Source organism: Botryllus schlosseri, chromosome 12 (genome assembly GCF_051294905.1).
Source record: "Botryllus schlosseri isolate E-star chromosome 12, Bs_hap1, whole genome shotgun sequence".
NCBI classification, from domain to species: domain Eukaryota; kingdom Metazoa; phylum Chordata; class Ascidiacea; order Stolidobranchia; family Styelidae; genus Botryllus; species Botryllus schlosseri.
Window position 1 is genome coordinate 7,992,293 of NC_137247.1, and position 27,249 is coordinate 8,019,541.

At 39.9% G+C, this 27,249-nt stretch overlaps 1 protein-coding gene and 1 long non-coding RNA gene across 2 annotated transcripts in view; both read left to right on the plus strand.

The window, feature by feature from the left end:
- Window positions 1-27,249, plus strand: part of LOC145452470 (uncharacterized) — a 99,321-nt gene that overhangs the window by 6,209 nt on the left and 65,863 nt on the right. The window contains exons 2-6 of the mRNA XM_080330654.1: window positions 11,399-11,464; window positions 12,489-12,572; window positions 14,033-14,145; window positions 14,660-14,823; window positions 15,605-15,696. Coding sequence (XP_080186780.1) covers window positions 11,399-11,464; window positions 12,489-12,572; window positions 14,033-14,145; window positions 14,660-14,823; window positions 15,605-15,696 — 519 coding nt within the window. The remainder of the gene's footprint in view (window positions 1-11,398; window positions 11,465-12,488; window positions 12,573-14,032; window positions 14,146-14,659; window positions 14,824-15,604; window positions 15,697-27,249) is intronic.
- LOC145452668 (uncharacterized) lies at window positions 515-5,459 on the plus strand. Its single transcript, XR_013919471.1, has 4 exons — window positions 515-588; window positions 933-1,018; window positions 2,933-3,039; window positions 5,242-5,459. It is a non-coding gene; the product is annotated as an uncharacterized LOC145452668 (long non-coding RNA).

Below are 27,249 nucleotides of genomic sequence, written 5' to 3' on the forward strand. Positions count from 1 at the left end.
ATTCCCACCAATCCATATTTCGTGGCATTGTTACAAATGTCGACGATGTTACAGACGCATGGTTCAAAATTGCTTGGAATATCGCAAAATGCATGAAATTTGCCAGAGAAGGTGTATTTCAATAAAACCTAAACATATTGTGCGAATATCTGCTGCTTCCGGAACTTAACAGCAAGGACAACATCACCTGACAAATGTTGTAGCTACATTTGTCTGATGGAACCGTGACCAGAAGAGTAACCGCAATGTCAGTCTATCTTTCATCGCATGTTCTGAAATACGCTGCTGCGTAGAGTACTTTAGCCTAGCATCGGACGAATCCACTGACTTCATAGACATTGCATAGCAAATTATCTGGATGCTTCTTATCAGAGTGGAAATGGTAGCAGGGTAAACGCGGGGAGGGCCGAGCGAAAAACATCAATTTGACAACGTTGACTCATATCTGAATGGCGAGTGGCGCAGGGCTCCAGCCATGGAAGGAAATGAGTAGGGTTGATAGGTTTGTTCTGAAATGACCCGAATGCCAGACTTCTCATATCACCGGGAGCTCAAAGTGACAACGGCCTCTGTAACGAAAAAGCTACCGTAATTATATACTTCCTCGCTCACGCATGGAAACAGAGAGTTCGGTTCTCTGGTGAAAGGGTTTGTGAAGGTGCATATACCGACTTGGCAACTAATGCAATGCACTCTCAATGACGGGATATATTTGCGCCGCTGGAAAATATTATTCTCACAAAAACAACAACCGCAAACTTACGAACACTGTCCATTAATGCTTTAGAATGCAGAAAATGTACTAAACGCCCGTATACGACTGGCAAATAGGCTACAGTAGCCTAAATTTAATAGTAGCCCACAAATACATGGGAATAATGTTTTGCGGCCCGCGACGCATTTTTCTGTTAAAATGCGGCCCGTTATGCAAGGGAAGTTGAGAACCCCTGCATTAGAGGAATTAACCAATCTTGGGACTATGCTGCGAAAACTGAAAGAATTGTTATCAAGACAGCAGGTATTACAACTTTGTTAACGACACCTGATGTCAACTTTCGTAGTCGCATATATGAAGTAAACCAAAGCAGAGATTGTCAAAGTTACTAGCGTTGCTACTCAAGTCGATGTAGAAATGCTGCCGTCAATTTATACTCGATTACAAGTAGATACAACAGTTCCCAATACAAGTCAAAACTACGTCAAGTGGAATCAGAATACAAAATGTCGGAAGAATAGTTAAGTATGGTAAGCAGTTTTTCGGAAGTTTCTGTTTTGAAAATTGCGGTATGAATGTTCGCGATTATTGTAAAGTTACTAATAGCATATGACACTACTAACAGACAGAATCTTCAAAAATATATTCAGTTATCCTGATATAGGCGGTGTTGCCAGACTTGGACAACTAGATATTCTAGCGAGATAGTGTAATGGTTGTGCGTCCGGCTTCTCGATCGGTAGGTCGCGTGTTCAATCCCCGGCCGGGTCAGACCAAAGACTCAAAAACTGGTATTCGCGGCTATCCCGCTAGGCGCTCAGCAATCACGGATAGCATGGAGGAGAAAAAAACGGGGGTGCAGATTAGATGACCTTACTATAAAGGCTGTATCGCATGTCCGTCGTCAAAAAGCATCTCTATGGTGCAGGCGAAAAAGAATACCATATCTCTCTCTCTAAATATACTAATCGAGGCCATTGTAATTTGTGAAATGTTTCTATGCTCTAATTCTAATTCTAATCGAATTTATGAAATCTTTCTACGGTCTAATTTCAATTATAATCCAATGTCTGATTTTCCTGATAATGCTACAGTAGTACTATATAGTGCGAAACGTGCCAAGCTTGCTGTACTGCAGGGGTGTTCAAGAATGACTTTTTATTCTCAAATTCTTGTAGCTACTTGATGAACTTGTTAGGTTACCTAATTGAAGCTTGCAAACTAAATTTGGTTCGGTTCCAACCAGCAGCCGCATTGCTACGGGAGACGAAAGTTTATTTATTTATTATATAAAAATGAGTAAAAAAAATTCAAAAATTTTCTGTGCACCCATGCAACCGTTAGGTTGTCTATAAACAATGCCCGCCAAATTTGCCTCTATTCAAACCATCCGAAGCGGAGTTATCGATGTCGAAAACTTTGGATTTGAATAAAATAGTATTTACGGTGGGCACAACTGTAATAAATGATTTAAAAATCGGTCACCGTAAATACTATTTTACTGAAATCCAAAATTTTTCGACGCCAATAACTCCGCTTCCACTGGTTGAAATTGAGCCAAATCGGTTGAGCATTCTTTCTATAGAAAACCTAACAATATAATGGGTGAACAGAAAATTTTAAATTTTTTTTACTCATTTTCATATAGGCCTGATAAGTAAAAACTTTGTTCTCCTGTAGCAATGCGGCTACTGGTTGGAATCGAACCAAATTTGGTGTGCAGGCTTAAATTAGGTAACCTAACAATTTTATCAAGTAGCCAGCACGATTTGAGAGAAAAAGTCATTTTTGAAGACCCCTAGTGCACATATCAGATGACTTGGGTGTTTAGAATCCAATCCAAATTGCCAACTAAACGTTTATACTTCGTGGTTATTTTTCAATTTTAGGATGTTATGATACACGATCATGTCAGGGGATATCAACCAAGTCGACGTCGCATTGAACCGTAAAACCGTATGCTTCGAAACAGTGATGGACCTTCATCAAACAGCACATATTGCAAGGTAATCATTAGCTTCCAGCTAATTTGCTAATTTCCATATATAAGGCAAGTCAAGGTTTCTATAATCAGACTAGTATCTGTGGTCGCTTTGAATCCACTCTGAAAGTTAATATTGCCCAACCAGGAAACGTTTCGTGTTTTGTATTAATACCAAGTAGTCAGATTTAACTCAAGTCCATGCATGTCTTTCTCTGATTTTCTTCAAAATTTAGGATGCTGCTTAAAGACTGCATGCTGCAAGAGCAAGATTCTATCACAGGAACTAACGGAGTTTGAGGGTATGATGCGAAAACTGAAAGACTCGTTATCAAGCCAGCAGGTATGACAACTTTGTTAGCGACACCTGATGTCAACTTTCGTAGTCGCATATATGAGGTAAACCAAAGCAGAGATGGTCGAAGTTACCAGCGTAAGCGTTGCTACTCAAGTCGATGTAGAAATACCGTCGTCAATTTATACTCGATTACAAGTAGATGCAACAGTCCCCAGTACAAGTCAAAGCTACGTCAAGTAGAAGTAGAATACGAAATGTCGGAAAAATAGACAAGTATGGTAAGCAGTTTTTCGGAGGTTTCTACTTTGAAAATTACGATATGAATCTTTGCGACTAATATAAAATTACTAAGGCATATGACACTACTAACAGAAAGAATCTTCAAAATATATTCAGTTATTTCGGATACAAGCGGTGTTGCCGAACTTGGACAACTATAGATATTCTAGTTGTCTAATTATACTAAATGAAGCTATTCTAATTTGTGAAATGTTTCTAAGCTCTAATTCCAATTCTAATCGAATGTATGAAATCTTTCTATAGCCTAGTTTCATTTCTAATTTAATGTCTGGTTTTCCTGGAAATGCTACAGCAGAACTGTAGGCTATAGTGCGAAACAGCCAAGCTTGCTGTACAATAAGGGTGTTAAAATGATTTTATTCTCAAATTCTACTGGCTACTTGATAAAATTATTAGATTAGCGAATCGAAGGCTACACACCAAATATGGCTCAATTCCAACCAGAAGCCACATTACTGCAGAAGGAAGTTTTTTATTTATCATTTAAAAATGAGTGAAAAAATTCAAAATTTTCTGTTTACCCAGGAAATTGTTAGGTTGTCTATAGAAACGATGCCCACCAAATTTGGTTCAATTCAAACCAGCCGAAGCGGAGTTATTGATGTCGAAAAATTTGGAATTTAATAAAATAGTATTTACGGTGGCCACAATTGTAATAAATGATTAAAGAATCGGTCCCCGTAAATGCTATTTTATTCAAATCCAACCGCTTCCACTGGTTGGAATTGAGCCAAATCGGTCAAGCGTTGTTTCTATGGACAACCTAACAATTTAATGGGGTGAACAGAAAATTTCAAGTCTTTTTTATTCATTTTCATATAATAAACAAAAAACTTTCTTCTCCTGTAGCAATGCGGCTACTGGTTGGAATCGAACCAAATTTGGTGTGCAGGCGTCAATTAGGTAACCTAACAATTTTATCATGTAGCGTTGTTCAAGAAAAAACTTTTTTCCAAATCTCACTCGCTTAGTGACTAAATTATCAGGTTGTCTAAGAAAACGTTGCACATAAAATTTGACTCAATTCCGACCAGTAAAGGCAGTGCAATCTTGAATTGAAAGTAGAAGCAGAGCTATTTGAGTTTTTCGTTGATAATCCCCAATCCAATGGGGATTCCAACTAGAAGAAGCAGAGCTATTTCAATTTTTCGTTGATAATCCCCAATTCAATGGGAATTATCAACGGAAAACTCAAATAGTTCTGCTTCTACTAGTTGGAATATAGTCAAATTTGTTTTGCATCGTCTTTGAAGACAACCCAACAATTTCATGAGGTTGACAGGAAAATTTGAAATTTTTTTCATTTTTTTCCTAATAAGTTAAAAATTTCAATTCAAGATTGCACGGCCTTTACTGGTTGGAAATGAGTCAAATTTGGTGTGCACCGTCTTCTTAGACAACCTGATAATTTAAACACTAAGCGAGTGAGATTTGGAAAACAAGTTTTTATTGAACAACCCTACTGTACAGTGTACAGACATTTGCTATTCTCATGCTCATAAGATGAACTATGATTTGATATTAACTGAGTTTGATTCAACTTTTCGCGATTCAGTAATGCTAATTCTAATCTAATTTGTTAGCTAGAATTATAATTTTAATTCTACTTTAATCCGAAAAATAAAATCTAATTTGGAAAAAGGGAACTTTTTCTAGTTGTCCAAGTCTGCCTGGTACATGCGGTTTATCCATAAATTTCCATCTTGTCGATGCCTAATTGCCCACACATCAGTGATCGTGTGTGAATATGTTTCCTATAGCGGTAAGTTCACCGTATCGGGTCACAGTCTGTACTGCAATGCCTTATCGAGTGAAACATCTGATTTTTTGTAAGTACTCTGTGAAAATATATATACTTGGTAACGACTTCTATTTTTGTGGACTTCGTTAAGTTATCATAGCGTATGTGCCTGTTAATTGGGTTGTGAGTATGCATTTTGATTTCAGGATGATGCCACAAGTTCTTGCTGAAGATAGTGACTCAACCTTCGCTGTACAAAGAGTGTTTTGCGGAAACCTGGAGGAGGCGGCTTCCCAATATTACAGGGGCAATATTCTTCGAGGAGTATTTTCAGTGAATTTTTTTCTCTGTCGCTGGGATCTCTGTTTTTGTTATTTCACGAACAATGTTTCCATTTTATGGTAATATGGTTCAATTGATATCGAATATATGCATTGCAATCAAGAATGTTTATATGCAATAGTGTGTCATTTGGCAGAAGATACAGGATTTCAAGTAGGGTGTATATATTCAAATTCCGCCCCTATCAATTCTAATGGCTAGGGTGAGATATGCGATATACACCGCGAGGAATGGGGTGGATTCTGGTCATATACACCCGCAGGGTTACGTAAGTTCTGTTTTCGTGTACCACCTTTTGGGGTGAGTATACACACTCTTTTCGCTAAGAGTGTAGGACCCCGAATACATTGCCTGGTTTGGCCTAGACCAGGGGTTCGTAACCAGTGGGCCACAAGGAGCATTTTGAGGTGGGCTATTGAAAGAATTGTAGAATTAGTCAAAATTTGCTTATATTTGTTGTGCTGTTCACTCAAAAATATATATTCACATTACCGAATTATACGTAGGCTACAAAGCTTTTTTACCCGGCTCTGATGAGACATAGTGGCACGTACGAAGTCACAACGTACAAGTCGAAACTGAGAGGGGAAACGGCGACTTTTGTCCCTTAGGCTAACAGCTACGAAAATAATTTCAATTGTATATTAACTGGAAGTTAATGCTGAAGAAACCAAGTATTCCGGCAGGGTCATATGTCGTATGCCGTTGAAAAGGGTGAGCTACTCGGACTGAACTGTATTTCAGTGTTGGGATCAAGTCACTACCTTCGAGTCACGAGTCATCTCGAGTCATTGCACATTTTGACTCGAGTCAAGTCAAGTCACTCGTTTTTTGAGGTGACTCGAGTCAAGTCGAGTCAAGTCACAATTCAAGTCAAATTGAATTTTCGAAGTATCAGTGACGATTTAAAGTCATTACATTTTGCTAGCTGTGTGAAAAAAAGAACAATTGGTCATTTATCCTGAATCAAATAACAAAAATACACTTGAATATGCATGCAAGAAGGCGCTGTATCGCTCATACACACCTAGAACTGCAAATAAAATACGCGAGTAACTGTATATAGCTACACGCTAAAGTATGTTATTATCAGTCAAGAGGATCGAATACCTAACCCCGAGAAGTTGAAACAACTTGATATGGTACAATCCACTACCCATCTATATACCTACGTATTCGTGAGAATATAAACGCATAAACTATATTCGCTCGATTTAAATCATACAAGAGGGTTGGAAAAGCTGATCACTGCGCAATGTAGGCACTGAGCCGTCTACGAAACAGAGATACGTTACTATTAGAATAATATTAATCTACTTCTACTACGACAACGCAAGTTGTGACCATTTCCTTTGTGGTCACTTTATTTGTGATGTAACAAAGAGGATATTAAGTGAAACGTACATTACTGGTTAGTGGTTACTCTCACAATGTGACATAGGCATATCGCCAACAATACGAACATACAGAAAATACAGTATTTAATCGACACCGTTTAGTTGCTGACTTGAAATTGACTCGTACATTTTGCTCCGAGTCACGAGTCAATCCGCATTTTTGAAGCACCGAGACAAGTCAAGTCAAGTCATTTTTCCAAAGTGACTCGAGTCAAGTCAAGTCATACGAAAAAGTTGACGCGAGTCTGACTCGAGTCAAGTCATGACTCGAATCATCCCAACACTGGTGTATTTGATGTCGATGCACGGTACTTTGGCTGGTCGTATTATTGTAAGATAAAATTAAACTATATTTGCAATTTATTATCAATAATGATCTTCCTGTGGAAGTATACGGCATCACCGCAACGAATCGTAATGGATTCAGGATTTAGGGCAGCACATATACTTCTTTGAAGCCGGTTTAAAGTATCCGGCCTTGAAATAATAGTAGGCCTACATAATGTAATATTCACATTAATTGATTGCAGAGTTGGATCAATTACAATATTTTCATTCAATTACAATTACAATTACAATTACTTCCTTGCATGTTTCAATTACATTACAATTACAATTACTCAATGCTAAAAATATCAAATTACAATTACAATTACTGGTAAAAATGTAATTATTATAATTATAATTACCATTACAATTACTTTTAAACAGGTAATTGATTCAGTAAAGATGTGTTCTTTGACAACCGTAGCGACGTAATTAGCAACAAACTCAACCTATTCATGTTTCATTCCTGATAATTAAAAAAGGCTACTCCGAGCTGAGTCATTTTTTTCGTCGAATGTTGAATGTGCAATCAGACATATGATATTTTTTTGCCTGCACCATCGAGATGCTTTGTCGACGGAGTTGCGATACGGCCGTCGTGAGATCATCTAGTCTGCGCCCCCGTTTTTTCTTCTCCATGCTATTCTTGATTGCTGAGCGCCTATCAGGATAGCTGCGGATACCAATTTTCGAGTCTTTGGTATGACCCGGCCGGGGATCGAGCCCACGACCTATCGATCGTGAAGCCGGACGCATAACCCTCGCTCAGAGCTGAGTCAGGATGATGAAATGTAATTGGTAAGGCGTCAGCGATAAGGATGATACCGATAAGTTGCGTAAAATTAAAATCAATGCAAAAGGAAAGAATCTCATGATAACCAAGAATTACAATATTTTGGTTCGCATTTACATTTTCAGTTGCTCGGAAACTGTTAGATTGCATTTGATGAACATTTGGGTGCGATCAGTTTCTGGCCCCAGTAAATTTGGCAAAGATTGGAGGTAAGATTGAGATAACATCTCTACAAATGCGTGATCAAGTTTGATGAAGACTTGGTTGGAAACTGTAATATTTTTTGCTAATGTCGCAACAAGCCTTGGTACTGGTCAGAGATTTAAAAAAAACTTTGACCGTGGTGTAGGAAATGGTTCGACACAGGTTTCAGAAGAGTTTGTTTGCTGTTCATCCATTTTTGAAATATTAAGATTTAGTTATTTAGCCCACTGGTTCTCTAACTTTTTTGGAGACGCCTCCCTTTATGACAGTGAATTTTTCGTGCCCCCTTATCGTCATAGCACTCAATGAAACCAGAAAGTTAGCAATCCTTACATATAGTTTGATGGTATGGAAGGTTATGACTGTGGATTAGAGAATTCACCAATACGAAATTCAGACAATACACCGAGCAATAACCATAAAACGGAGGTGAATCGGGCCAAGCGCGGAAAAGATTTCAGTTCACTTGACCGTCGCCCCCGTTCAGATGCTTTAACGCCGCCCAAGGGGCACGCCCCCAGTTTGAGAACCACTGGTTTAGCATATATTGTAATTCACAAAGTTTTATGTTGCTACTGAAGTATGGGAAAAAGTTTAGCGTGGCTGAATTACCTAGTTATAAAGCAGCTCGCATAGAACATCGATGTAAATAGGCTAATTATAACAGGTGGTGACTGTTTACTAAGGCCTTCAGGCCCCTCGTCATCATCCTGGTTCGTACCGGATTTTCACTGGTGCGACGAATAAATGATTGATTAAATGATTATTTTATGTTGTGATTGTCAGGTTTCCATGAAAATGTAATTGAGATTGTAATTGAGCAAAATTTTGATCAAATTACAATTACAATTACAATTACACAAAATAGAAATGCTTCAATTACAATTACAATTACACGACAAATGTAATTAATTGCATTCAGTTCAATTACAAATTACAATTGATCCAACTCTGATTGATTGTATCATTGAATTGCATGTTCTGACATCGCCACTTCAGTAGGTACAAGACATACTACGTACATCGTACGTACAGCTTGCATTTTATCATTATTAATAATATTATCAAAAAACGACTGTGTGCGCCACGCCGGTACATTTCGTAAATTTAGATGATATTGTTTTGGGTCTCAAGGACGGCTTTTTCTTGCACGCGCACTCCCGTGCTTCATTCTCTCGCGGATTCGTGCGCTCACTTTCCGCCGAATTTGGAGCTCGGCTTACTCTTTTTCTGGGCTTTTTAAGACGCTGCGTTAAAAGTGTGATCAGCGATGAGTAGCCCAGATTAATTTCCGTCCCATAGAAACATGGCAAAGCCGAGACTCGAACCAGCAACCATTGGTGTCGTGACTGTGTCGTTCAGCACACAACGCCACTCGCTTTCCCATACAGCTTGCATATTGAATAATTCTTTTGCACTTCTCTGCATCCCATTCGCCGAATGATTGTTTGAATCGGGACCGGAATGGTTCTATTATCCCCAACCATAGTGGAACGTAAACCTCAATCCCACGCAGTGGATGCGGTGATCATATCATTGGGTTTCGTGACGTAGTGAGTGGAATACCGGCCTGTCATAATGTAAACAAGAGTTATACGATCTACCAGGGCCGTAACTGCCGTACCGAGCCCCCAATTGGGTTTCTCGAAGGTGCCCAAAATTATTTCGTTGGTCGTTTGTTGGAGATTTGTTAAACCTGAGTATATTTGTCGCGCCTCGCGCGATTTCCTCTCCCTAGAGGTCTAGATTTAAATATGATAAGTAGGAGTAAATTGCGCATATGTTAGAAAGATGGGTATATCGGCGCCGGCAATTACTACGCATTGAACGGGACTATGACTCTAGCCTAAGAGGTGGGCCACAGAACATTTTCAAACCGGAAAATGGGCCGCGGCCCCGAAAAAGGGTGGCGAACCCCTGTTGGTTAAGGCGTAAGCTTATATTGCCATGCCAGTACTCGTCGAAATTGTTGGCAAAGCGACGTAAGATATTGATTTTACTGGATTTGATTGCTTTAATTGATTGCTCAACTTCAGAGGTGGCCAGCCTTTTTTATATTCACGGCCGCATTTCGATTACTAATGTAGCCTTATGGCTGTATTCTAGGGCATACCGTCGTAATGAACTAGCTGGACGCCAAATACCCATATTAAAATAGTCGATGTCTATTTCCGGTGAACTCCCGACCAATCTGCTTTTCATATCGGCTCACTTTACGGAGCGAAATCGCGAGTGACCATGTTAGGAATCGATACTGGGAATCGTTATGGTCGCGCGAAGCGTGAACATTTTTCCGATTCACGAATTAGTTCCGTCATTACTATTAGTAGTGTGACTTATCACTATCAAATATTTATCTTTTTTCAAACCCACCTGATCAGATTCACCGGTAGAGTTGATGGAGCGAGTATTTTCGAAAATTTATGGCAAATTATAAATGATGATGCATCTTCGGGAGGGCTAATTGCTATTGGTCAGGTATAATTAGTTGCATGCTGCTATTTCTTGACCTACCATCGGGATTTTCGGTATAGTGTAAAGATATTGGAATCGCCAAAACGTACCAGAAACAAATTTCATTTGTGAGGAGCACACGATTCAAGTTGATATTTCTATATGGGACGCATCATTTCCCTCTGGTGTTCGCATCGGTACCTTGGTGCTCAGATGGCAAAGGATGCTACTTTATGAAAATCGAAAATTGGAGCCGCATTGAATTACGCCTAGCGCGAAGAAAATGTCAAGGTTAATTAAAATCTCTCGGAAATCAAATCATAAATTAAATTTGCATGTCAACGTCCGCCAGCATACACATAAAGCCTATACTTCTGCATTGTGGCATAATGTGGTCGTCACGAGGTGTCATGTACATTAATATATCACATCACTAAAATGTTGAGTTGGAATTAGCAATATGATGTCACGTGAAGTCATAGTTTCACGTTCGCATTAACACCACGCCATTCATAATGAAAAATTTAAACACATCTCACAATCAAGCTTACAGGTTAATTGACGCGTGTTTTCGTTTTCATGCGGTTTTCTTAAAACATTTCTTCGGGCTATATTGCTTAAAACATTTGTGTTCATGCAATTCTTCCCGAAGTTCGGCAAGTGAATGATCGTAGTCTTTTTTGTACTTGAAATTTGTTTGAAATTCGCTTATCATGACATCTGTATCGTTTTATTAACGACACCGTACAACACTTCTGTTCTGCCTCAATAATAACATTGACAATTTTTATCTGATTTGATGGTAGCTGCACCGTCATCGAGTAATATATTGAAATCATGTGACAGACCCGTCGCCTGCTCCCGAAGACATACCTCACCCGTCACTACCATCTGGACTTCGTTATACGCCAGGTAAATCTAGTAGAATAAATACTAGTAAGGCTCGATATAAACCATATTTACAGCCCATGTCGGTGGACACATTCCATCAAGTCAATTGCGTTTGTGGCATTTAAAAGGCAATATTTGTCGGGACATAATTTGAGGGACCGTAATGCCCCTCTATACATGAGAAGATGCAACGTGTATCAAACGGGACTCGTGCACGCGCATGAATAAATCTTCGCGTATGTCATGAATGGTGCATGTTTTTTTTAAATCTTTTTGCTGCAATACGATGAATTTCTAAAGAACACATCCACTAGATCAGTGTTTCCCAAACTTTATTGAGGTACCGCCACCTGGAGGACAAATAAAGTACCAGCACCTAAACAATAAAACGAAAGCTGTTCTGCAGTTACTACAGCTAATAATGAGACGGTTGAAGCTGGTGTATTGTCATCATCCTCATCATATTGGGTTTGAGTTTTAATAAAAACAATCTCATTTTATTATCTCCACGACCTGTAAACGAATACCATTTAAAATATTGTGTGAAAGTCAGGCAAATACTACTGTATACAGCTCAGTCTCTACCTTCCGCCATCGACATATCTTTTTGTTATAAATACTAAATGGAATATTTGATGACCTGATTTTTTCCTCACAGAGACAGCAATCGACTTGAATAGTAGACTATATTCATATTGGAATGAACCCGAATATTTTCGGCTCTTATCAACTTATATTTGCAGTTTGTCCAGTTTTCATGACTTGTTCCACTGCAGTGGAGATGTCGTGCTGACTGTGATATCCATCACCGTTATACAATAACAAAGATTTTCATTTCTGCTTCGTGCTAAGCTGATAGATACGTTGTTCGTGTCTGTTGAAAGCAATAAAGCATTTTATCTGGCGTAACCATATTTAGTTCAAGTACGTCATCTCCCACGGTTACCACTCATTCTAAATTCATGACCGTGGTGTTGGACGCCCTCCTATAGAGTGCACTACATGCGAATCAAGTCACTTGAAATATATACTCTTGATTTTATAGAAAATGACAACATTGCTGCCTCACAGAACAGTCCGCGCAAGCTCGCAACGCCCGAGACCAACATGACTTATCCCATTTCAAAAGGTGAGGATATCTAATTCTTCTTATTCTCTGTCAGCATTTGCGGAATGCGTATATCGTGAAATATCGGCATTTAGCCACCTTCGTAGTTTACCACCACTTGCTATGACTTCCAGTCTCCACTATCGTATGCAGTCAGTCAGAAGGGCGAAAACGTCTCTGTCTGTCTGGGAGACGTAACTTTATTTGTGCTTCACAATCACCGAAATCGAGTTGCGACAACGCCCGCGTATCATGATACATCGCACTCGCTCATATTAACCGACCGATACGCTTTTACCTAACTCAGTTACAGTAAAATATATAAGTCATATGTCGTGCGTAACTGGGAATGCACCTCTAGTTACCAAACAAGCTCGCATGAAGCAGGACACCTCATCGACCTCGGCTCGATATCAAATCCACCAGAATCCGATATCCAGGAAAATCATATATCCAATGCAGAATATGTTATATTTTTGTGATATTGTTATATTGAGATAAATTTTGACATGGTTCAGTTCGCCTGGAAGAGTAACGACATTTGCCCGACATTTGAATCTCATTTATTACTGTTCGTTCTGTTCTAATATTCGGACAAATGAATTATGCTTCCATCATACTAGCGCAACAATGGCGTGAGGAAACAACACCTGTCCATTAACATTCGTGTTTCTCTCGGTAATAGCATTCTCGGACATGTCATGGTGTCAATATTTTGAGACCCGAAAGTTAGGACACTTTCAAATATTTTGAAAGCCATAATATCGGAAGAAGAAACGGGCGATTCGGATTTTTTTTCGAGTAATAGTATTGGGTTGACAATATAAAAAATCATTTTTCCGATCTCGTTCCCGAAATACCCGTTGGGCCGTATTTTTCGTTTATTTTCCAGCCAACTCTTGGGTTCGGTGAGTCGGAGTGCAATTTTCGCTCGAATTGCAACACTGTTTCTAGAAAAAGATTCCATTTTCCGAAAAAGAGGACTATTGAGCGTCCTCCGAGGACACCTTCAATTTCTTAAAGAGAATATATTATCTGATAAAAGAGCAAATGGTCACCCTAGGTAATGTCGTTCTCGGGTAATGACCGGTGACGCGGGAATATGATAAATATTATCCACAATCGCCAGAGAGAATATCGTATGATTACAATATCAGCGAAATATCACGAATAGAGCTAGGACATCAGTAAGGCAAGGTAGGCCTATGTCACACTATATTGTATATAGCTACACTAGTACAGGCATATACCGGTTACGTTCTACACGTCCTCACCATCATCTTACACCCATCTTTGATACGCTCTGCATAACCAGTTATTAGCTGACGGAAAGAACGTTTTACTCGACATGCACCCAAGGATTTCTATTTAGAAATTCTACAACTCAAAAGCTAGGTATAATTGACCGTTTACCTCCAACCAGGGTCTCTAAAATTCGAAATCAAATGTTGTTACGTCGTCAGTTCTTTGGACTTTCTTAGATCTTCCGGAAAAGGTTCAAATGCCACTCAAGATGGCAATCAAAAAAAAAATTGCACGGGAATGCAGGAGATGCTGGATGTTTGACGGGAATGAAACCGGTGACCCGGCACAGGTATATGTGATCATAGTTTCCAATAACGGTGCAGACACCCCCAATGCTTCATTGCATTTGACCAAAGGAAATATACTCCAATATTTAGACTGGCTTGCTTCGAGGTCCAAATACAATAAAATAGGTATCAATCGAAAACTGCCGCGGTACTGATTACGAAATAGAAATTTTATTCTACTCATGGCCCAGAAACCCGACAGAATCAGCCTCGAACTGTGCATTGTGACGGAGTTTGACATTGTGACGCAATAATGCCGTTTGGAAAAACGATGCTGCAGATCAGGAGTAATTGAGGAGCTGCGCGACTAAAGTGAGAGTAAGAGTGCTGAATTGGCGGCACAGCATTGCGCAATATGGTTGTGGTTCGCACCGCTGCTCATTTGCTCTTGAGTTATAAGGACAGCAACAAGGATTTCCATGTTAATTAGTTTTTTTTTTTTGGTTTAATGATTAATTTATATCAGATTTAATAGACTTACGCTTGTTTATAATCATCGGGACTGCTATTCTGCAGAAAGATTTCGAGTTTATTCACCAAATTATTCCGAAAGAAGCAAAGATAAATGATGTCTATGGTGCTACCAGAAGAACCCTTCTCCATATTGTTGCCGCCGAAGGACTCCACGTCAATGTGGCCAAGTTTCTTATTAAGAGAGGAGCCGAAGTCATAGCGGACACGTAATTATTATACTTTCAAGTTGATTTTCCCTACACTCTTACAGGATACCTACACTCTTAATGAAAAGGATGTGTATTTCCACCCGTGTACCACTCCTGGTAGAAGGGTGCGAATATACACCCATGGCACGTAAAGGGGCGCAGGAATGTAGGCCCGTATAGGCACGTACGATTTATGACCGCGCTATAATTCTGAGTTAGCTTCTGTTTTCGTCTTCCGCCCTTTGCAGCCCTTTGTGTGTGAACGCACACTCTTTTCGCAAAGAACGTAGCCTACTTTATCGTTATCTTCTCTATCATGTTATGATAGAACCTCCTTCCATGCATGACTTACTTTATTATTATGTCCGATGGTAGTCATGGTCATACTCCTCATTAGTCTAATCCTGGTAATATACGGACGATGGGGGAATGAAATCTCAACATGTTCCTTCGCGAGTCGTGTTACGATATTCAATTCTAAATTCTAAAATTCTAAACTAATTCGGAGCTTGTATGGGCTTCTGTTAATCAAGTTTGTTTGTGTTATTTATGGTGTTGTTCGACTACTATTGTCATTTACACCAGGCCGATATTCTTCATTTTTATTCTGTAGCTGCCGACTTGTAGCACGGCCTACTTCTAGACTTTTATAAGACACCGCTTATCCGGATGACATGCTTATCAAGTGTTTTTGGATATATGAATTTAAAATTGTGGTTGAAGGTATGCCGGATATCATACTATGTAGGCTATATATTCCACATACATTGTTCAAAGACTATCTTGTTATTTCTTCCAGAAATGGAGAGACTCCGCTCCATGTTGCAGCAGCTAGGAATGATCTGAAGTTGATTGACACACTACTCTGCTGTAGGAATTCGTGTAGCCAAGGTATACGGTATTGAATATAAATAGCAATGTTAGTGCCGGATACAATTAATAAGTGTATTAAATGGACCCGCCTGTTTCATGTAGAACTTTGTCGAATGTGCTCTACAATTTATTCTCGGGTTTTAAGTCAGGCACAAATCAAAGGTACTTGCATGCTAGATTGAAGTCGCGATTTCAACAATTTCTTTTTAAACATTGATTTGGATTGTGGCATCATGCTGATGAAAATACTAGAAGGGCCTAACGTAAGAGAGCAAGGCGCCGTAAGGTTTTCCGGTGATGTATCTTCCTGGAAGTTAGCTTTCCAAGTACCGCTCACGTAACTTCCAGAGGTCTGATGAATATTTGGAAGCCACTGGAAGGATGATTCTCGTGTCAGACACGAGTCATGTTTTAAAAGAATCGACTTGACTCGATTCACTACCCCGAAAATACTTTATACTCAAGGCGAACTCGATGCCTGAAAAACATGAAACGAGTTTGAGCTAAATTTTCGAATCAATTTTCAAGTCATTGATTATTTTACTTGTTTTGTGAGCATGCCAGTTGCACCGAGAAATGACCACGTGATCAACACTGATTTCACGTTGTTGTTGTTGTTGTTGTTGTTGTTGTTGTTGCTGTTGTTTAGTATCATATGATTGGCGATTTTATCTCAATGGTTTTGTTTACCATTTTCGCGATAATTGCTCATGTTCATGCATTGGATGACCACATTCGTTGACAGAGTGGAACCTATGACATCCTCGAAGAGCCGTCGGTTTGTCAGTACGACTTCCAATTTTATTGGTACATTGAGGTGCGAGCATTTGTTAATCAGCGCTTTCCTTGACGAGGGTACTTTCGACAATCCACTACGTAGTGTGATACGTCTTCTAGTTCATTACACCATTCGCAATTCGGAGAATCCGATAAACAAATTCTATTGAGATGTGATTTTAATCCACAATGCCCGGGAGGCCGGGTTGGTAGGCGGAACAGAATTTACAGACTGTTCTTAGGCATTTCAGAGATGATAACAGCTGTATAAACATCGGGTACAAACTTCTTGAAATGTTCTGCAGTGTCCGATCCTGTAAATCCCGAGCTCCACTCCACTCAACATACATATGTGTTCTTATGATTTTAATGATTTCCTTGGAAGTCAGGCTTGGCTCGTCTTCTTATAGAACTGGTGAGTCAGTTTCCGTTAGGAGATCTGATTTTACGTTACCGTGAATTCCACAATGTCAAGGAATCAAAGCCAATACGACATCGATTCCTCCTCCTCTCAATGCGTGGATATCTTGCTGAATCTCTGCGATGATGTTAAGAGACTTCACTTTCATTTCCTGAATCGCTTGTAGGGAACTCGAGCAATCAACAAGTAATATAATGCCCTAATGCGCATTTCCATTCGCCCACTCTGTTGCCAGTAGAATTCCGACAAGGTCAGCGGTAAATGACGTTTTTCATACGTATATACATTTAGAAATAGGCCTATATAATATCCCGGCCGCACCTGCTGTACTTTTCGCTCCATCTGTAACTACTTTCAAAAATCTTTCATATATGTGACATTGATATACTCGGCCTTTGCCTTTTACCAATAGTTTTGTAATGCTCATTCCATGCCGGTATAGGTCTGCTAATCTTATATGCTCATTGCTCACTCATGGCACAACGTAAATTTCATATCTTTTGAAACCATCCCATGTTGATATTTGGTTAAAGCTCCTAAAAGTTTTCCGCTCCGGCCAGAATCCTTCCCACGAGGACAATAAAATTTGACCTCTCCATGCATAGGCGCTGAACCCAGGTATGCTACCTACCTAGGAATTTTGGGGGGTATGCGGCATACCCAGACTTCCGTTAGGCATGCATGTAACAAACAGTAACTGCCTGACTAGTTGGTGAATTGAGCGAGTCAGAAATCAGCAGTGTACTCCGTAATGTTACTGCCCACGTGCGCAGAGCAAATTCGCGTCAATACATTGATCGAACGAGAGTAATTTGAAGACGCGACCTGACGCGACAAGACCGACAGTCCGAATGTAGCGATTGTCATATGCTGTGTTGTAGATCGTAGAAATATGATATCTGATGTGGCGGCCGGAACTACCCATCTGTTGTGATTGTGATGTCATACTGGCTCAAGAGATTGGACACGGACGGGATTAATTAAAATACATACTGGCTGTGAACAGACTAAAATGGCGTAATTGATTTTGCTGTGTGTTCTCATTGGTCCGTTGATTCCGTATTGGCCAAGTTAACACGTCTTTTAATTAAACATCTAAAACCACGACGCTGCTAGCACGGTGCATAAAAGTCGACTGCGTAAATGAAACTAGTAAACTATAGAAGTCATAACGTCGCGATCACGCAGTGATGGTAATCAAATAATCAGGGGTTCACGTGGGCGGTACGCTACAACTAAAACACAACGATCATACAAGATGTCTTGCAGGCTCTTAGTATCGAAAGTTTCAACTCCTATGAAATTAGTGTCACTACTGTGTGTGACCAGACCATACACAAGCGACAGTCGGCTCATTAGTCAATTCTGACGTATTATGACGCCACTCCTTTCTGGCTTCATCAATCCTGCATTCGAGTTCAACGCCTATGTATCCATGGGTGATTTAGATTTATCATTATTGCATACCTGAATTTCATGCATAAGAATCTGAGTCGTAAATCCAATGGCATTTTCCACATAGTATACTTGTACTGCACCGATTGAAGTGCTCTTCATTGCTCCACAGCACACACTTAGTGCCTTACTTTGCCATATATAGATTTTTTTCCAGCCACGTGCGTGAATCCGCAGTAGTATGCCTTAATGCAATATTCTATCAATGACCGTATTAGAGTTCGGTACAGCATAAGCATCGACATGAGTGGTGATACCTAGGGCTGGGCATAATGATTCGAGTACTCGATTCTGAATCGAGTATTAATTTTAATGATTCGAGTCGAGTACTAAAAGTCGATTTTTTCGAGTACTAAAATTATACGCTTCTCGTCACTGAAACATAATTTATCAACGAGAATTATAGTTTCGATACTAATTTTCACAGTTGAAGCCTTGAAACCTTGATTGGCCATATCGTAGCATACGAAACATAGTGCAAAGCTACGAACGTGACTGAAATAGCACATTTCCGATGTCATGATCAGCCCACAACATTGTCACCAAGTGGAATGAAATCGGTATAGGTGGAAAAATATACCGAAGTATCTTTAATGTGATGGACAACAGGCATTATATTCTCTGTGGTCGCATAAAAGGTACATATTGGAACTTTGGCATATTACATTCTGTTATGACGTCACAATGAGTGATACTCGATTACTCGACTCGACTCGAAGCATATTACGTGATTCAGAATCGAATCACTCAGGTACTCGATTTTGCCCAGCCCTAGTGATACCCAATGATTTCCTGAAATCATTCGTAGAACGTTAAGACGTTTCATACGTTATTTATGTAAATTTTCTATATCAGTGGTTCTTAACCTTTTTTTCTCCAGCGCCCCCTTTCCAAAATTGTCTTAGTCTGGCGCACCCCTATTTTAAGAACTGTAGTAAAAACAATGGCTAAGTGGTCGACGTCCGCTTTCGGGATAGGACTTGACTATTAGGCCACTCGACTAATCAACAGTATAATTGTATGTGCTATTTTCGAAATCAAATCCAGGTTGTTATAGCAACCATAGGGTAAGGCCTACGGGCTCATAGCATTTGGTTCGAGATCGATATACACATCCCAAATTCTCCCCTGTGATTGGCAATACGGGGAAGTTAATTAGGGTTTTGTTTTATTGCTTTGTGTGACTGTTAAATCAACTGAGAATGTGGTAGAGATTTGCTCACATTAAATCTAGTCCTGCACCAAGCTATCAACTTCAACATGAATGGTGGCAACAACACTAGGCAGTATCCTTTGTGAAACGATGAAGAAATATTCTGGTGATTTAATTTGTAGCCTTCAAATACAAGTATATTTAGTTGAATATTTTGGCTAAATAGCTTCAAAACATCTTTATTGTAGAAAGGGCATCACTCACAAAAGTTGCACCGTAGTCTACAGTGCCTTTTCGTTATCGATAGACAGTGTGCTGCAGCATAAAACACCTAGTTCCAACCATTTATTGGAAAATATCCCGAGCTATCGGTATAAGTATCAGTAATATATTCATCATTTCAAAACAGCACAAAACTGCGATACAACGAAAAGGCAGGAAGGTGTCGGAACGACACAGAGTATCTAGCGTGACGGGAGTCTTGCAACGGGGTATTGGCAATCCAAAAGTACGCCAAATTTATTATACATGAATTAGAATGAACCACTGTGTTGTGAATCGAATACACCTTTTTACATCCAAGGCTTTTATTAACTAAGACAAACAATGAATAGAAACGCAATGGTTTCATACCTAGGCCTACAGCAGATAACGTTCAGACAATTAACCAATCAAGCAAACAAAACCGAAATGAGACGACAGCGATCACCACAATCTCACCGACTAATAAAACAAACATTGGTACCGAAAATAACGAACTCAAACTGAAGCAACTAATGGGAAACGAAATCCCCATATCTATCTGTCATCTTATTATCCGTGAAGAGCGTCTCAGCTGAGTCGACCTGCTTTGATCATTGTCATTTTCAGCGACTTGAGCAGGGATGGTGGCGTCCTCGCTACAGGATTCGTCGGTCTGAGTAATCTTTTCTCCGATTTCGCTGGAAGACATATCCAAGTCCGATTGAGAAGGAAGAGATTTCTTTCTGTGTGGCGAGGATTCGGTGACCTCGGTCATACGCGGATAAGGAGCAAGATCTGTTATAAGTGGAAACGGTCGACTCTCTTCCATCTGGATAGCAAATCAAAGCATATTTTGGATTAGCATCGAGCAAATACACTTTATCGCATAAAGGGTCACTCTTATCGCGGACGAACTTACGCAGTAGAACTGTCCCCGACTTGAAAAGCCAATCGGGTAATGAAGTGCCATTCATTGATCGCCTTTGAAAAGAAAAAAATCGATCGTGGAGTGTACAATTTGCAGCCGTGCACAGAAGCGACCTGATGCAATGCAATGCGTCCGGGAGTAGCTCCTCCCATGAGGACAGTGGCATTGGGTATTGGGAAAGCAGTAATTTTACTGTTCTCCAAACAGTTTGGTTGGTTCTCTCACATTGGGAGTTACCAGTGCGGTGATAAGGGTTTAATTGACTTGTTGCAACACCTTTCTTCGTTAGGACATCGTTCGTTCTTTTTGACATAAATGACATCGATCTATCACTGTGAACATATTCAGGCAATCCAACAAGAGTGAACAACGTCATTAGACATTCGATGACGGTTTCCGACGTCATATTGTAGCATGGAAATGCAAAAGGGAATCGTGAATATTCGTTGACAATGATTAAAATAATTTACGTTTACCGGGGACCGGACCTTCGAAATCGATTGATATTTTTTGCCAGGGATAAATGGCTTTCATCAGTTGGTGAGAATCTCCTTTATAAAATCTAGGTTTGAGTTCTGCGCATATACGGCAGCTGGAACAGGTACGTTTCACGTCTTCTGTGGAATACGGTAAATTCTTGGATTTAACAAAGTGGGACAATCGGCTAACTCCGGGATGACCAAGTTGAGCATGGATTTCATTCAAATTTTGACCTGAACCTGTTACGGAGCAAATACGAGACATAGTGTCTGCAGCGACGTTTTCGATTCCCGCGCGATGTGAGATGTCATAGTTGAAAGAGCTGAGTTCCAGACGCCAGAGCGCAAGTTTTGTATTCTTGATTTTGCTGTTATGCTTCTTCTGAAATATGTAAGACACAGCTCTTTGTGATCTGTAACAAGAAGGAATTTCTGATTTGCAAGTTAGTAATTCTACTTCCGAACCGATTCAATGACTGCGAGAGCTTCCTTTTCAATAGCGGGGTAGTTCGATTCGGTCTTCGTAAGTGTGCGAGAGAAGAACGCTACAGGCCGATCACACTGATTCAAAACTGCTGCAATAGCGCAGTTTGAAGCGTCACACTCAACTGTGAATGGTTGGTCTTCGTAAATGCATCCTAGACACGAGTCCATTATCTCTTTCTTTAATTGATCAAAAGCAGCAATAGCATCAGCTCCAAAAGGGAAATTGGATGAACGAACAAGAGGCCTAATCTTAGCCGAGAAATTGTGAATCCATTTGGAATAATATGAAAACATACCGCATATACGTTTCAAACCTTTCGAATCCGTTGGCGCAGCAATTTCCAGGAGCGGTTTCATGTGGTCAGGATCCGGACTTATGTTGCCATGAGAGATTTTGTGTCCAAGCAATTGTATTTCTTTGATTCCAAAACTTCATTTCTCCGTGCTGATAGTGAGGTGACAAGCTGTTGCGGAATCTAAAAATGCTTTCAAGCGGATATCATGCTCTTCCTTTGTCGCGCCATAGATTGTGATATCATCCAAATACGCTACGACACCCTGCAATTCATGCTTAGAAATAAAACGAATCGATGTAACGTTGATAAGCCGCTACTCCGTTCGTGACGCCGAACAGTAATCTGCAAAATTGGTAAAGTGAACCGCAAGCGGCGAATGCCGTTAAAGATCTGTCATCAGGGTGTAGCGGGACTTGATGGTAAGCCGATTTCAAATCAACGGCGGAATAGTACTTGCCTTTAGAGACTTCATTGATGACATCTTCTCTCCGTGGCAGCTGATAAGCATCCAAATTGGTGTACTTGTTGATAGTTACAGAACCGTCCCTGGTAACTGGTGGCTGAGCACGCCAAGGTGAATGACTCGTTCTATGATACCGTCACCGAGGAGCTTCTGTACTTCGCATTTAATAAATTCGTTGTCTTCTTTGCTATAGCTTCGAGAAGGAGCGGCAATGGGTTTGTAATCTGGAGTCAAGAATTGGAATATACGAAGTGGTTCATCGACTTTGGAAGTAACAAGTGCCAAGTGAGAGCCTAGGCCTACTGTAAATGGCTGGCCATTACCATCTTTGAATTCGAAAATAACCTTTGTGCAATCTCATGAAATCTAGTCCGAAGACAAAGTCTGCACATAAATCATCGATTATGCCAAATTGATTTGAGTGTACTCACGTGACGCCACTATGAATACGACGGTAACGTGTCCTGGCACATCGGTGGCGCATTTGTTGGAAGCCAATTTGATACTGTAACTTGGTCCCTGTGCAAACAAACCTTATTTGATAGCTATATCCAATTTGAAACATTCGGCAGCTCCCAAATCGAGCATGGCATCGAATATCTGCTGACCAGTTACAAGGGGTATGGTAGAGTCCTTCGAACATTTCGGAACAGCAGCCAGGTATTTTGCTTCTTGATTTACAGAATTTCCTGAAATGTCCAAGTCTACCACATTTATAACATTCAACCATCGATGCTGGGCATTGGTCGCGCTTGGCGTCATGTGTACTTCCACAGAACATGCATTCTTTGACTGATTTTACTTCGGACACTCTACTACCGATTGCCGAAACCGTGTGAAGCTGAGGATCTGATGCGTCTGTCCCAGGTTGGCTGGAATCGATAGAGGTGCTTGCAACGAAACGTGAATCATTAACTTTATAAGAAGTGGAAAATTCTTGAGCTTTCTCCAGTGAAATAGCAGAGGTAATTGCTTTTTGCAGTGGCAGTTCCTCGTATTCAAGCAGTCGCGTACGTATATGGGAAGATTTCAAACCTCTGATGAAGGCATCTCTGATAGTTTCTTGACGATATTGCTCAGCGGTGACACTCTCGAAAGCACAATACTTTGCGAGCGCTGATAAGCATTGGTGAAATTCCTGAACGGTCTCGTTGGCATCTTGCGCTCTACTGGAGAGAAGATGTCTTGAAAATATAACATTTTTCTTCGGTTTGTAAACATCCTGTAACAACTTCAGAGCTTCGTCATAGGATTGCTTTTCTTCTATCAATGCGTGAACGTCCGCTGAGATGAATCCACACAGTAGTCCAAGTTTATCTATTGTTGCATCGGAAAAGGATGCAGCAGCTATGTAGGATTGATGTTGTCGTTCCCAATGACAGAATATTCTCTGAACCGCCGGAGCATTAGGTAATACCTCAAGGGTAGGTACCCTTATGAGAATAGGGCGTCGACTGTTTTCTCCTCCTCCATCGACAGACATGACTATACGATTGGTTTGTCTTGGTTAATAAAATTGTTGCGAATCGAATACACTTCTTTACATCCAAGGCTTTTATTAACTAAGACAAACAATTATTAGAAACGCAATGGTTTTATACCCAGGCCTACAGCAGATAACGTTCAGACAATTAACCAATCAAGCAATGATAACAAAACCCAAATGAGACGATAGCGATCACCACGCACCGCATTCATGGAAACATGGTCACTGACCATGGTCAGTGTATATTTCACGGTGAGCGCAACGAAAAACGTTGTGATTTGACAGTTTTGTCGAATGTTGGTTTGAAATGAGAACTCGGAAATATTTATAGAACCTCCTCTCCATCTACGTCACAAACAGCTTAGCCTCAACTATCGCCGTCACCTTAGACGTTACCAGGCTCACGAACACCCAACAATATGAGTGCTTGAAGACTCTTGGCAGGAGATATATAGCCTCATGAACCCAAAATTCATTACCTTCAACATCGCCACCAATGTCGAGTCTCTGAATAACCTTGTCCTGGAAAGAAAAACTCTTCCAGATTTGCCTCCATGGCTGATGCAATCACCTAACATTGATTTAGACCTTGCAAAAATTATTAAAAAAGGCATCGCATCTCAGTCACATAAACCCATAGTCTTAGACTTCATATTCCAACGATATAACGATGCCACTGAAGTATACACTGACGGCTTTAAATCAGCAGAGGGGGCTGTATACGGGATAGTACAAAACTTGTCTTGGTTGCTGCATTCCCAGCAGTGTGCAGTTCAAATAACCTGGATGTTGAGCGAAGTCTGCAGTTTTCCTCAAATTCGCCCTCCCTTGACCGAGTGTTTCGTGCTCGAAAAAAACTAAAAGGGCGCATCTACCACTAACTCCAGTACAAATATTTAGTGCTCTAAACCTTCTTTGAATGTCACCTTTCGACTTTCTGTTTTTCACATGTCCGTCCATCCTTTATAGGTGATGGATATGATGAGTCATATAGTAGTCGCGAGCACTGATTGACTTGTATTTCGAATTAGGGATTTGGAAAGGCTCCACGTAACAATTTGAAACACGTACCCGTATATTGCGTAATGTGACAATGACAACAAAGAAGTTTTTACCTATACTATATGGAAATAGTGATTTTGTGTGAATTCAATTGTCACTCATACTTAGCCACATTGGCAGATTGCCTTTACTTTGAATCTGGATTACGCATGCGAGGTACGAAGGCAGCGTAATATTGTCATATTAATAAACAGGCTTCAAAGTAAACGAATTTCCTGTTTAGTTGATACAGTTTAGTCCACGCATCAACATTCAAAAAGCAGCGTTAATGTTATGAATTCCAAGCAACCTTTCGCTGCCGCACAGAATGGCTACGCGGGCCGCATTTGGCCCACGGGCCGCACTTTGCCCAGGCCTGCCTTAGTGCATCGACGTGCTCACTAGCATGGGCGATGGTCTTAGTTACCACAAAAGAAGTAATATTTTATTAATGAAGTGCAAATACAACAAGAAATATGATGATTATAAACTTAATTAGATTTGGAGTTATCTGCACAGTGCACCCAATACCTCACAACGCCCTTCAGCGACTATCATGAATCGATGTAGGAGCTAGCCAGACATGTTAAGAGCTGAAAGAATATCTCATCCTAAAGATTGGTTTTGTGGGAAAGCCGTAGCCCGTTTTCTAAGTGTCTTGTCAGTGTCTGGGCCAAGGCAATATATTCATCAATCGATGAAATGCTGCTGCCGAAACCGTTTCAGCTAGTGAGGAATATTGATTTTGCACACAAGCGAATAGCCTATTTTGAAACAATAGCAATAATAATTTGAAACTGAAATCCATTTCAGCATTTAAAAATACTTCGCGTTCTTTCAAAATCACAAATCAGATCGCCTGTCGCATCGGGCCCTTGTGTTGGTGGCCCCTGGTAGGCCTATAGTGCAAAACGAGCCAAGCTTGGTGTACAAACGGGAACCATTCTCATGCTTATGGGCAGGGCAAGCACTGTGATTTGTTACGAACTGAACTTCATTTTTGCTGTAGGTATTTCTCATTTACAAGTTCATTCTATTTCCAAGTTTTTCAGTAATTCTAATTCTAATCTAATTTGGAAAAATTGTGGAGCTCTAATTCAAATTCTAATCTCATTTGGAAAAGCTGAAAATTTTCTAGTTGTTCAAGTCTGAATGCAAGAGGTTACATTTGCTAGTTCTAAAATCCACTAACGCAAAAACAGGCAAGTGGTCAGATATTAGCTCTACATATGAACACACACACGCGGCTGAATTTCTCGGTTGGATATATACGTGTAAATATGATCAAGAAGAGTACTATAGAACTACATTACTAGAACTACATATTCACATTTCTTGACATTGTTAAAGGGGGAGCTTTCGGGGGAAAAATCAGCACCTTCATGGAGGTCTGATGAAGGTTGCAGACAATCAGTGACATTGCTATTATGTTTACCATGTTGTCCACTAGCAAGATCAAAGGAATAATTGAGTAGAGGAATAATAATTATAAATAAAGTATTGAAAAATGATGCACTTACTATGTATAGGTTGCGTGAAGGAGAATGGTTGATCACAGGATCTTCTGTAGGTCACTCTGTTTTTCTATTGGGAATGCTGATGAGTCAACGTTCTTTTCCGCCCAGATCTTCCCATACCTGGTCCATAGGAAACTGACTTGTACAAATTACTGAATTTTTAAAAAGTGCAACTGAAACTAGAACTAGAAAATTCCGATTTTCAAAATCCGAAACTGCAACTAGAACTAGAACTACCTAATTTTCAAAATCCGCAACTAGAACTAGAACTAGTCAATTTTCAAAATCTGCAACTAGAACTTCAACTATAACTACTTAACTAATTCAATGTTTAGTTTGTACAAGTCTGATAGGAAATCAAATTTATGCTTCTTTTTCAGTTGACGGGCGTTATACAATTAGGGTTGCATTTAAAACAAAAATATATTTAAAACAAACATGTTTAAAACACGGCCCTTGTTTAAAGCATGTTTTTATTATTTATTTTTTTGTGTTTTTTATATGCCATGACGTCACGAATATTCAATTGTGGCGTCATTGTGGATTGCCATTGAAAATATAGGGTAAATGTACTACATTTGAACTACATTTAATGTAGCTCCTTTGACGGAATAGGCCCTGTCATATACCAACCAAAGATATCTTTAACCAGGGCTACATCGTCATGCAGCATTTTCACGATCGGCGGTCATCATTATCAGAACATTCATTCCGTACCAATGATCTATCTACGGACTATAGCTGTTGTATAAGTGTAATATTGGTGCTCGACTACTAATGGTCTTTTGCACCAGATCTGTGATGCGAGTATCATATATCCTTTAAT